The 13,938-nt window shown below is 37.0% G+C and overlaps 1 protein-coding gene across 3 annotated transcripts in view; it reads right to left on the minus strand.

Moving 5' to 3' along the window:
- TOPBP1 (DNA topoisomerase II binding protein 1) overlaps window positions 1-13,938 on the minus strand; it is a 75,420-nt gene that overhangs the window by 11,512 nt on the left and 49,970 nt on the right. For all 3 annotated transcript variants that reach the window (XR_009697040.1, XM_061167618.1, XM_061167619.1), the window contains 6 exons: window positions 13,101-13,267; window positions 12,745-12,856; window positions 10,267-10,430; window positions 9,644-9,781; window positions 7,175-7,264; window positions 6,841-7,002 (listed from right to left, as the gene is read on the minus strand). Coding sequence is in view for 2 of the 3 variants with exons in the window: in XM_061167618.1 (XP_061023601.1) it covers window positions 6,841-7,002; window positions 7,175-7,264; window positions 9,644-9,781; window positions 10,267-10,430; window positions 12,745-12,856; window positions 13,101-13,267 (833 nt within the window). In the remaining variant the exon portion in view is untranslated. The remainder of the gene's footprint in view (window positions 1-6,840; window positions 7,003-7,174; window positions 7,265-9,643; window positions 9,782-10,266; window positions 10,431-12,744; window positions 12,857-13,100; window positions 13,268-13,938) is intronic.

Below are 13,938 nucleotides of genomic sequence, written 5' to 3' on the forward strand. Positions count from 1 at the left end.
TGTGAATCTCTCTGGGTGTTCTGGGATGTGGAGAGCACTTAGGGAATTGATTACTGGCTAGACTGCTCTCTCCTCTTTGACTCCACCTCTTCTCTTGGTCACCTCTATCCTCCTCCTCCCTCTTCTCTTCTCTATGTAATTCTATGAATCCCTCTGTGTGTTCTTTGCTGTGGAGAATTGTTTCACAATTAACCTAGATGTTTTACCATCTGTGCTGTATGGATGGAGAAGTCTTGAGGCTACTGTAAGAGAAGGACTGAAAGCCAGAGGCAGGAGGCTTAACTCCAACACTTGACAACATCAGAGAACTCCTGACTCTGGGAACATTAATAAACAAGAACTCACCCAAAAGTCTCAATACCTACACTGAAACCAAGCTCCACCCAAGAGCCAACAAGTTCCAGTGCAAGACATCCCATGCTAATTCTCCAGCAAAACAGGAACACAACCCTGAGCATTAAAACACAGGCTGCCCAAAGCCATGCCAAACCCACAGACACCCCAAAACTCACTACTGGACACTTCACTGCACTACAGAGAGAAGATATCCAGCTCCACCCACCAGAACACAGACACAAGCTCCCCCAATCAAGAAACCATGACAAGCCACTAGTCCAACTCCACCCACAGGGAATAGACTCTACAATAAAGAGAAACCATGAACTTACAGCCTACAGACATGGCACCCCAAACACAGCAATCTAAACAAAATGAAAAGGCAGAGAAACATTCAGCAGGTGAAGGAATATGATAAATACCCACCAAACCAAAAAAAAAACAGAGGAGATAGGGAGTCTATCCGAAAAAGAATTCAGAATGATGATAGTAAATATGATCCAAAATCTTGAAGACAAAATGGAGTTACAGATAAATAGACTAGAGACAAGGATTGAGAAGATGCAAGAAATGTTTAACAAGGACCTAGAAAAAATAAAGAAGAGTCAATCAATAATGAATAATGCAATAACTGAGGATCAAAAGCACTCTGGAGAGAACCAACAGTAGAATAACTGAGGCAGAAGAAAAAAGAATTAAAAGAAATGAGGACAACTTCAGAGACTATTGGGACAATGTTACACACCCCAGCATTCGAATCATAGGAGTCACAGAAGACAAAAAGAAAGGGCATGAGAAAATACTTGAGGAGATAATAGTCCAAAACTTCCCTAAAATGGGGAAGGAAATAGCCACCCAAGTTCAAGAAACCCAAAGTCCCAAAAAGGATAAACTCAAGGGGAAACACCCCAAGATACATATTAATCAAACTAACAAAGATTAAACACAAAGAGTAAATATTAAAAGCACCAAGGGAAAAGCAACATACAACACACAAGGGGATCCCTATAAAGATAACAGCTGATATTTCAACAGAAACTCTTCAGGCCAGAAGGGAATGGCAGGACATACTTAAAGTGATGAAAGAGAAAAGCCTACAATCAAGATTACTCTACCCAGCAAGGATCTCATTCAGATATGAAGGAGAAATCAAAAGCTTTAGAGACAAGCAAAAGCTGAGAGAATTCAGCAACACCAAACCAGCTCTTCAACAAATGCTAAAGGATCTTCTCTAGACAGGAAACACAGAAAAGGTTTATAAAATCTAATGTAAAACAAAGTAAATGGTAATGGGATCATAGTTATCAATAATTACCTTAAGCGTAAATAGGCTAAATGCCCCAACCAAAAGACAAAGACTGGCCAAATGGATACAAAAACAAGACCCCTATATATGCTGTCTACAAGAGACCCACCTCAAACCAAGGGACACATACAGACTGAAAGTGAAGGGCTGGAAAAAGATATTTCATGCAAATGGAGACCAAAAGAAAGCAGAAGCAGTAATACTCATATCAGATAAAATAGACTTTGAAATAAAGACTGTGATGAGACAAAGCAGGACACTACATAATGACCAAAGGGTCAATCCAAGAAGATATAACAATTATATATGCACCCAACACAGGAGAACCTCAATACGTAAGGCAAATGCTAACAAGTATGAAAGGGGAACTTAAAACAGTAACACAGTAATAGTGGGGGACTTTAATACCCCAATCACACCTATGGATAGATCAACCAAACAGAAAATTAGCAAGGAAACACAAAATTTAAATAACACAGTGGACCAGTTAGACCTAATTGATATCTACAGGGTGTTTCACCCCAAAACAATGAATTTCACTTTTTTCTCAAGTGCACACAGAACATTCTCCAAGACAGATCACATCCTGGGCCATAAATCTAGCCTTAGTAAACTAAAAAAAAATTGAAATCATTTCAAGCATCTTTTTTGATCATAATGTGGTAAGATTAGAAATGAAAAGAAAGGAAAGGAAAAGGAAAAAATGATTAAAAATACAAACACATGGAGGCTAAGGGCTTCCCTTGTGGCTCAGCTGGTAAAGAATCCGCCTGCAATGTGGGAGACCTGGGTTCGATCCCTGGGTGGAGAAGATCCTCTGGAGAAGGGAAAGGCTGGCTACCCACTCCAATATTCTGGCCTGGAGAATTCCATGAACTATATAGTCCATGGGGTCACAAAGAGCCAGACACTACTGAGCAACTTTCACTTTGGACTTCCCTGGTGGCTCAGACAGTAAAGTGTCTGCTTACAATGCGGGAGACCTGGGTTCGATCCCTGGGTCGGGAAGATCCTCTGGAGAAGGAAATGGCAACCCACTCTAGTACTCTTGCCTGGAAAATCCCATGAACAGAGTGTGGTAGGCTACAGCCCATGGGGTCGCAAAGAGTCAGACACGACCAAGCAACTTCACTTCACTTTATGGAGGCTAAACAACACACTTATAAATAACCAACAGATCACAGAAGAAATAAAAAAGCAAATAAAAATATACATAGAAACAAATGAAAATGAAAACACAACAACCCAAAACCTATGGGATTCAATAAAAGCAGTGCTAAGAGGAAGGTTCATAGCAATACAAGCCTACCTCAAGAAACAAGAGACGCATCAATAAATAACCTAACTTTACACCTAAAGCAACTAGAAAAAGAAGAGACCCAAAGTTAGCAGAAGGAAAGAAATCACAAAAATCAGAGCAAAAATAAATGAAAAAGAAAGGAAGGAGAATATAGCAAAAATCAACAGAACTAAATGTGGTTCTCTGAGAAGATAAATAAAATAGACAAACCATTAGCCAGACTCATCAAGAAAAAAAGGAAGAATCAAATCAATAAAATTAGAAATAAAAATGGAGAAATCAGCAACTATATGCGAACAAAATGGACAAAAATTTAGAAAAGAGCTAACACCTATCCTACTCAAAATCTTCCAGAAAACTGCAGAGGCAGGTAAACTCCCAAACTCATTCTATGAGGCCACCATCACCCTAATACCAAAAACAGACAAAGATGCCACCCAAAAAGAAAACTACAGGCCAATATCACTGATGAAATTAGGTGCAAAAGTCCTCAACAAAATTCTAGTAAACAGAATCCAACAACATATTAAAAAGATCATACATCATGGGCTTTATCCCAGGGATTCAAGGATTCTTAAATATATTCACAAATCAATCAAAGTGATACATCATATTAACAAACTGAAAGACGAAAACCATAAGATTATCTCAATAGATGCAGAGAAAGCCTTTGAAAAAATTCAACACCCATTTATGATAAAAACTCTCCAGAAAGCAGGCATAGAAGGAACATACCTCAACATAATAAAAGCCATATATAACAAAACCACAGCAAACATTATCCTCAAGGCGAAAAATTGAAAGCACTTCCTCTAAAATCAGAAACAAGGGTGCCCACTCTCACCACTACTATTCACCATAGTTTTGGAAGTCCTAGCCACAGCAATCAGAGAAGAAAGAGAAATTACAGAAACAATTCATCACTGCAACAAAAAGAATAAAATACTTAGGAATAAATTTACCTAAAGAAACAAAAGACCTATAAATAGAAAACTATAAAACACTGATGAAAGAAATCACAAACAGATGGATGGATCAGAAGAATCAATATAGTGAAAATGAGTATACTACCCAAAACAATGCAAGCTACCAATGGTATTTTTCATAGAATTAGAAAAAATAATTTCACAGTTTGTATGGAAACACAAAAAACCTCAAATAGCCAAAGCAATCCTGATAAAGAAGAATGGAACTGGACACACAGATGTAAAGAACAGACTTTTGGATCCTATGAGGAAGGCAAGGGTAGGATGATTTGAGAGAATAGCATTGAAACATGTATACTACCATATGTGAAACAGATGACCAGTGCAAGTTCAATGCATGAAGCAGGGCACTCAAAGCTGGTGCTCTGGCACAACCCAGAGGGATGGAATGGGGAGGGAGGTGGGTGGGGGGGTTCAGGATGGGGGACACATGTACACCCATGGCTGATTCATGTCAATGTAAGGCAAAAGCCATCACAATATTGTAAAGTAATTAGCCTCCAATTAAAATAAATTAACTGATTAAAAAAACCCCCACAAATTACAGTATAGTAACAGTCCACAAAATAAAAGAAAAAATCAAGTAATAAAGGGAAAGGAGAAAATTAATATTAAAAAAAAATTCCCCTGAGTTTCTAGCAACTAAAAGGGAAATTAAATGGATCATAAAGCTCTCATTCTGTAATGAAAGAAATGCTACTACTGAAAAAAGATTCCAAGTTGAGCAAGGATAACAAAAACATGGCTATGTTGGCATTGCTAATGATACAACTTCAGAATCCTTTACACGGCATTCTAATGAACCATGAATTCATCAGAGATGGCTCTTAAGAATAAATCTTCACGATCTCTTGTATAAATGGTGTTCTTTTACCTCAAGAAATCTGTCATTTAAAATTAATGAAGCATGCATACCTGTTTAAAATATATATATATATTTAGATGTTCAAGGAGAACAAGCACTGATTTACTAATTTCTACTCAGTACACTTCACTGCTTTATAACAGGTTTTATGTCGTTTCAGGCATTCCTTCTATTAAACCCTGACCAACTTCCAAACGCAAGCAGCAACAATTACAAAGCAGGTTGAGTTTTGACTTCCTTCTATTTGAAATCCTTTGTGGTAAGACATTTATGATGTGTCATGTCTCACTGATTCCTAATGGCATTTTAGGCACTCTGGTGTCAAGATTTTTCTTTGCTCATTCAAATCAACCAACATAGGCCAATTCTGAGCAGGAATATAGTGAGCCTTCCATGTAGCAAGTGCATGATTTCCCTCACTGTCTAACACAGGTATTCACAATGTACCAAAGCATACGAGATTAAGAGGTAGCAAGAATACACAGAAGAACTATACAAAAAAAGATGACTGGGATAACCATGATGATGGGGTCATTTACCTAGAGCCAGACATCCTAGAGTGCAAAGTCAAGTGGGCCTTAGGAAGCATTACTATGAACAAAGCTAGTGGAGGTGGTGGAATTCCAGCTGAGCTATTACAAATCCTAAAAGATGATGCTGTGAAAGTGCTGCACTCAATATGCCAGCAAATTTGGAAAACTCAGTAGTGGCCCCAGGACTGGAAAAGATCAGTTTTCACTCCAATCCCAAAGAAGGGCAAAGTCAAAGAATGTTCAAACTACCACACAATTGCACTCATTTCACATGTTAGCAAAGTGATGGTCAAAAATCCTTCAAGCTAGGCTTCAACAGTATGTGAACCAAGATTTTCCAGATGTACAAGCTGGATTTAGAAAAGGCAGAGGAACCAGAGATCAAACTGCCAACATCCATCAGATCATAGAAAAAGCTAGAGAATCCCAGAAAAGTATCTCCTTCATTGACTACGCTAAATCATTTGACTGTGTAGATCATAACAAACTGTGGAAAATTCTGAAAGAGATGGGAATATCAGACTACCATACCTGCCTCCTGAGAAACCTGTATGCAGGTAAAGAAGCAACTGGACATGGAACAACAGATTATTTCAAAATTGGGAAAGGAGTACATCAAGGCTGTATACTATCACCTTGCTTATTTAACTTTTATGCAGAGTGCATCATGTGAAATGCTCAGCTGGATGAATCACAAGCTGCAATCAAGATTGCCAGGAGAAATATCAATAACCTCAGATATGCAAAAGATAGCACTCTAACAGGAGAAGAGGAACTAAAGAACCTCTTGATGAGGGTAAAAGAGGAGAGTGGTGCTGGAGAAGACTCCTGCAAGTCCCATGGACAGCAAGGAGATCACACCAGTCAATCCTAAAGGAAATCAACCCTGAATATTCACTGGAAAAACTAATGCTGAAGCTGAAGCTCCAAATACTTTGGCCACCTGACAGGAAGAGGTGACTCACTGGAAAAAGACTGATGCTGGGAAAGACTGAAAGAAGAAAAAGGGGGTGACAGAGGGTGAGACGATTGGATGTCATCACTCACTCAATGGACATGAGTCTGAGCAAACTCCAGGAGATGGTGAAGGACAGGGAAGCCTGGTGTGCTGCAGTTCATGGGGTCACAAAGAGTCGGACACGACTTAGCGACTAAACAACAACAAAGCAAAAAGGTCAAGAAAATTTAGAAAGGACCCTTGGGTAAATATCTCTCCTTGGATTCGCAGAATCAATTTCTGCTTTCTTTATATTCCAACATTTTAGAGGGCACTTTTAAGGCTTTTAGAGGCCCCCGGATTTTCATACCCATTTCATATGTACCTTCCATGCTAAATGTTTACATGTGTTCATTATTTTAAAAAATAGATGGAAACTGAAAGGGTTGAATCAAGGAGACTAATGGGAGATTAACATTCTATGAATAACAACCAAGGGTTTTGCTGTATAGTTATATCTGTATGCATATAAGCATGTTTCTGGTAGCGAGGTTGTCAAGGACAGGATTTTACAAACCTGCATAAGAAAATCAGCAATGTATTCTGTTTTCAAGCAGTATACATTCTGGGCAGCAGCTTCTGCTATATTAACTCCTGAGTCATCTGGTTTCTGTTTATTAAAGTCAGAAAAGAGATGTGTAGCTTCTTTAAATAAAGATACAGAATAACCAGGCAGCACCTAAGGAAAAAACAAAAAGCACCACAATTTATCAGTGTTTCCAGGTAGTTCAACTGTATCATCTACACCTAAGGATTACCATCTCATAAAGTACAGAAAATCAAGAACTGATCACAGCAACCTTGGTTAGAAGTAATTGTAAAATATCCAGTTAAGTTTACTCAATACAGACCTTTGCTCCTCCAGACTGAAGTAGGCGTTTGAATCCTGATTCTCGGGACTGATCAACATGTAAAATAACTTTCCACCCGCTAAATGCCCCCTACAAATAAAAAATAATAAGTGTAGAAATTATTTGGAAAATAAATGACAATATAAAAACATTAGTTTCTCTGTAGTCTTAGTTTTATGTAAGTGAATAATCTTTTAAGTTTTGCTTCTGATGAACTGAACACTTGGTCAGAACACTCTGATACACACAGTCATGGTGTCTGGCATACAGTAGGCCATCAATAAATAATTAAAGAATAAAACAATGATTTAATAATTAGGTAACAATAAAACAAAGCAACTTGAAATTTGTTTAGTTTTTTCCCTAGTATTTTTTTTCCTTACAACTAATCTAACTGTAGAATCTAAAACACAGCTTCTTAGATTAGATGAAGGCTCGCTACTATTTACCTTGAAAATGACTACAAATTGGAAATTTAAGTACAGAATTAACAGTTAACAGAAGCTAGTGGAATTACTCTAAAATAAAGGGAATCAAGGCTAATAGGGACTTGGAGATTAGCACAGAACTCAGAATATAACATAAAAGATGATATAATTTGCATTTTTAACCTTTTTGTGAGGCATGGACCCATCTGGCAGTCTAGTAAAACCTATGATCTGTTTTCCAAATAATTAAAAAAAAAATAATAGCTTTATTGAAATGTAATTTCCATACCATATGAATGTTTTATAAACATTCAAAATAAAACAGAAAGTATTACAAAAGAAACCATTTTATTGAAAATTATAAAAATATTTAAAAAATTGTGACATAATAATAGATGTGCTTCTACCTGAAACCCATCAGAGGGTTGAAGACAACATTTAGTAAAAAATGTATTTAAATACACCTAATGTACTAAACATCGATTACTACTGTTTTTTTAAAACTTTATTTATTTGGCTGCACCAGGTCTTAGTTGCAGCACGCGGGACTTTTAGTTGCATCATGTGGGATCCAGTTCTCTGATCATGGACTGAGCCTGGGCCGCATGCACTGGGAGCACAAAGCCTTAGCCACTAAGCCACAGGACTTCCAGGGAAGTCTTACTGCTGTTGTTGTTCAGTTGCTGAGCTGTGTCTCTGACTCTGCAACCACATGGACTGCAACATGCCAGGCTCATCTGTTCTCCACTAACTCCACTAACTAATTTGAGAGTTTGCTCAAATTCATGTCCTTTGAGTCGGTAATACTATCTCACCATAGCTTACTAGCCTACATTAAACATGCTCATAACACTTACAGAAGTCTTTAGTTGGGCAAAATCAGCTAACACAAAGTCAATTTTATAATAAAGTAGTTGAATATCTCATGTAATCACTGAATACTATACTGAAAGTGAAAAACAGAATGGTTGTATCAGTTGTTTACTGCCCCCATGATCACGTGGCTCACTGGGCGCAGTGGTTGCTGCTACAGCCCAGCATCACCAGAGAATACTGCATTGCATAATGCTAGCCTAGAAAAAGACCAACATGCAAAATTTGAAATATGCTTTTTACTGAATGTGTATCACTTTTGCAGCATCATAAAGTCAAACCACTGCAAGTCAAGGAGGTCTATACGTACTATAATTTTAAAGTTGTGATGAACATAAACAATATTTCAAGTTGCAAACATAATGCAAGCAAAAATACCTGATTTCTGGGACTTCCCTGGTGGTCCAGTGGTTAAGAATCTGCCTTATAATGTAGGGGATGCAAGTTTGATCCCTGTTGGAGATCCTACATGCTGCAAAACAACTAAACCCACATTGCAACTACTGAGTCTGAAAGCCACTACTAGAGATTTCGTGCACCACAAGGAAAGACCCCACATGATGCAGTGAAGATCCTGCACACTGGAGGTAAGAATCAATGAAGCCAAATAAATAAATAAATTTTAAAAAATATCTGATTTCTGTGGGGAACGTCACAGCACTGTTAACAATGTTGTGATTTGTTGCGTAGACTTATATAATGAAGGAAATGCAAACTTTCAATTAGAGGTTTGTAAAAATAAGGATGTATTTTTGCCCCCATCAAAAGTGTATAGCCTTTCCAAATTTGATCTTTCTGAATTTGATCTATAAACTCCTTTGATATCTGATTTGATAATCTGTGGACCCCCAGTTGAGAACTCCCGAAGCTAGAGGCTGAAAAGATTCTTTGGAAGAAATATAGTATGGGTCACATTTTACACATATAAATGATTTTTAAGAGAGCCATCAACACTAAATATATATTACTGTTGATCACAATTAGAAGAATTAGGAATCACACTAAGCTCAATTTAGAATGCCCAAATTAAGTATATCAATCAAAGTATAAAAGACAAATAGAATTATTCTTACTTTGTAATACAGGTTCTCTTTAAAAAATTAAAATCTGGACTAGTCATGACATCAAATGCCATTTATACTACCTACATAATTATATATATTAATACCTCCATAATGCCTGATTCTTGTCTTTGCTGGATTTTTTTCCTCCATCTCATTGCTGCAAGGGCTAGTTTTCGTTGCTGTACATTGATTCCAGTCAAAACATCGAGTATGGAACTACTTCCCCACTCATAGTCTTCTTCCTAGACAATCAGTTCAACAAACTTTTGAATTCCTACAATATGTCCTCAAAGAGTCCACAATCTAATAAGAGCTACAAGCTACACATTTTGTTCCTTTCAATACAGAGAGTACTAAGCAAGCATCAATTTATGAGCAGGAGGAAATGTAGATTAATTTGCCTTCATATGAAAGTCACGTACATCTAGCTTCATCTTAGCAACTGGTAATATTTAGATTACTGGGCTTTACCTACTATAAGATGAACTTCACAGAAGGACATGGTCTCAGAGGAGGTATATATTAACAGTTTGATTACTAGTCTATACAAGAGAGATCCCTGAGGTATCTTGATTGAAAACTTCAAAAACTACATGATAGATATTATTGTGATGGTCAGTTACAAACCAAAATATTTCAAATAACTAATATTTTATGTGCTGGAATCAATTATTAAGACATTTAATTCTGAAGAAAAATGACCCTTCACATTAATTTGCATACATACCGACATGAAGCGCCCAGCAGTCCTACAAGCTTCAAGGTAGGAGCGATGGAGTACCCACTTTCCCGCTGCCACTGAGGCTAAATACTTCTCGTTGCGAAGTGGATGCCCCACAACAATGTGGGTACAGCTGGGATCAAAGCACTGCTTCTCAATCACTGATCCACCTTAATTAGAGAAAAATTGATACTTTATTGATTCTTAACCTTTTCTGAGGGAAAATGTACCTCAACTATGCAGTGGTGGTGGTTTAGTCGTTAAGTCATGTCTGACTCTTGCGACCTCATGGACTGTAGCCCGCCAGGCTCCTCTGTCCATGGGTTTTTCCAGGCAAGAATACTGGAGTGGACTGCCATTTCCTTCTCCAGGGGATCTTCCCGACCCAGCAACTGAACCCAGGAATGCAGAGAAGTTATTTATAAATGAAGTGCATTAAATAAACAAAACCCTTGACAATTACTTTACATGCGTATTTTTATAAAATGTTTACACAAAATTTCCTGATTCTCTGAAATTGGTTTGTTACAATTAAGATGAAAAAAAGAAACTGAATACAAATGAGAGCAACAAACTGCAGTTGGTTGTTCTCTTAAGTCTCTCTTAGGGTCACAACTCTTAAGTCTCTCTCAACTACCTTGGCAATATTCAAGCACTGAGTATGTGTCACTAGGGAGACGGAGGTCAAAAATGGGCATCTACAGACTAACAACAGAAGAAGAAAAATTTTTGTCCTGCTTTTAGTGGAAATAAGGTCAGTAGACCAACACAGAAGCTCAGGAGGAAAACACACACTAGGTAAATAGAGATGAAGGAGATGGTGAGAGCTCACCCCTCTTCTCAGATATGTAACTAAGAAGTCTGACAGGACAGAAGAAGGCCTAACTAAACCAAAGCACATGTAAAGCATGCTTTTATTTATACTTTAGAGGTTAGGCATGTGGTACCAAGGACTTTCTGAGATTTTTAACAAAACAATGGAACTCCAGTCACACTTTACAGATGACTTTAGTAATTAAGAGCAGCAATACTTTTGAGCACTTACTAAACAAGTCAGGGAGTTTAAAGTTTAATTATCACTATTCAATGAATATTCTATTATGTACAATTTACATATGAGGACACAGGTGCAGAGTAACTAACCCAGAATCACAGTGACTAAGGAACAATAAGGTAAAAAATTCCATTATTAATATTGATATCTAATTCTATGTAATGAATTTATTATAACTCAGACAACAGGCGAACTTATTTATGTACATCAGCTGGCCACAGCTGCTTCATATATACAATGAAGGGACTCTGCAGTCTGTATCAAAAGCCCTCTAGTCACAGACACAGTTCAGCAGTCTGCACACATCGGCCTCTGCTCTCTGTTCTCTTCTAGACAAGTCTCTGCTAGCTGCTACTACTCTTGTCCATCATTTACAGAGATGGAACACTCGACAGAAGATGGACACTCAACAGTGCTTCATCTGGTGAGCTCTAGGCAACGCTTAGCAATTCTGACTTATCTCCATCTAATTTATTATATGACTGAGAAACACATGTTCCACAGGCGTAAAGTTTCCAAAACACACAGCTTCTTAAGTGTACAACTATGTCTAAAAGAAATATTAAAAAAAAAAAAGTGTCACAGTTCTCCACAAACTTAAAAGGAGAGCACTAAAGAACCTTTAATCTTTTCTTGATGATTCAGGGCCACTATTAAAAACAATCATTATTTCTTAATGTTTCTCTGGGTCAAGCTGTCATATTAAGTTCTGTAAGGCTGCTTTGTCCAATACAGTAGCCACTAGCCACATGTGGCTACTGAGCACCTGAAGCACAGCTAGACCCTATTGGGATGCTGAGATGTGCTGTACATGTAAACTATATCCCAGATTTCAAACTTAGTAAGAAAAACAGGTAAATTATCTCACTGATATTTTATACTAATTACATGTTGAATATAATATTTTGAATATGACATTTTGCATTTATTAATAAAGCACATATTAAATAAAGTACAAATATAAATAAAGTACATATCTAAAATTAATTTCACCTGTTTCTTTTTACTTTTTAAAATGTAGTTGCTAGGAGGTTTACTTTTCTAGTATGCTGCTTCCAAAATGGTGTCAGATGGAGAGCCTGACAACCAGTGGAATAAGAACGTCACAGCAGGAGGAGCTCCTGTCTGGATATCACTGTACTTTCAACTTCATGAAAACGTAGTTTTAACTATATAATTCCTTTGATTTTGACAAGAGTTTCAACAATGAACACTCAAAGCAGGACAAGATTCTTACACCTTAATGATGGGATTCACTTTAAATCTTTAAATCCTATGACTTAAGTTCTACTGCTGATAGGCTGTATGGCCTGAGACAAGTTATCCATCTTTTTAATCTCAATTTCTACAGCTTAAAAATAGTATCAATAATTAGCTACATTTGACTTCCAAATAAGGTTACATTTTCAACATAAGTAAAATACTTGTACCTAGTTTTTCAATCAGATGACAATAATCAATACGTTCTTGAGGATTCAGAGATGACAACTGAAATATGTACTGTTTTTTTAAGTCTTCATGAGTCTCCTCTATTGTTATAATCTGGAATGGAAGAGTTGACTTTAGGAAAAAATTAACATCAAAATAGCTATCAAGTCTATTGTTCTTTTACAGTAACATTTTACTTAGTTTTCTTAGTTATCAAATTCAGAAATGATTATAATAGAGTACAAAGAAATACAGTTTTCAACATATGACAAACCCTTGATATTGATATCAAAAAATTCGGAATGTAGCATAACAGCAATATCCAAAAGTCTTATCACCATACTAAGGATAAACAAACCTTTTCTCTAGGGTGTGGAGCCACCGGTGGGTTGGCTAGGGGGAAGGCAATACTGGGGGCTTGAGGCGTAGGGATCAGGTGGCTGTCTTTCATTGGAGTTTCCAGTTCTTCAGAGATACGGTGTTTTGGGGCTCCAGTCACACATATGTTCCCAGGATCACAAACAGCTGAGGGCAATAAAATGCTACAGTGTGATGTTATCCAAATACAACTAAGAACAAAGTCTGGGGAATATTCTCATCTGTCTTAGCCAAGATGAAATTAAACAGAAATTCTAAAATGTAAAATGTACATGCAAAAGAAGTAGCCTATTTCTAGAGCTTATAAATGAATGCAATTAAAATGGCAAATGGTGTTATCTGTGTGCTTCTCTCTTTCTTTAAATACCACACCTTCATCAGTAAAATGTAAATCAGATTTTAAAAATGAGAGCAATTTCTCATAAGAGAAAATCAGAAGCAGAGATAAATCTATACATCTAGTACAGAGAAAAACTCATGTGATGTGAAAGAGAAAGATGACCAATGATGAGAAACAGGAAGCATTTTGTTTTCAAGGTAAAGTCTAAGGAAGAAAAATACAGGGAATTCAGAAAGAAACTCATACAGCTCTAGAGAAATGTAGGTACGTGCTAAGGTGGAGTTAAGACTTAAATTAAATGAACAAGATGATTGAGAGAAAAATCAAGCATTAACTACACAAATGCAAAAAGAATTGGAAAAATGTCCGGGGGAAAAATTGCCTAATCCTTAACTTCCAAATTTAATCAAAATACATATTTCAATTTATGACGCCTATGTGGCTAAGTCGCTTCAGTGGTGTCTGACTCTCTGCGACC

This window comes from Dama dama, chromosome 19, assembly GCF_033118175.1.
Source record: "Dama dama isolate Ldn47 chromosome 19, ASM3311817v1, whole genome shotgun sequence".
NCBI classification, from domain to species: domain Eukaryota; kingdom Metazoa; phylum Chordata; class Mammalia; order Artiodactyla; family Cervidae; genus Dama; species Dama dama.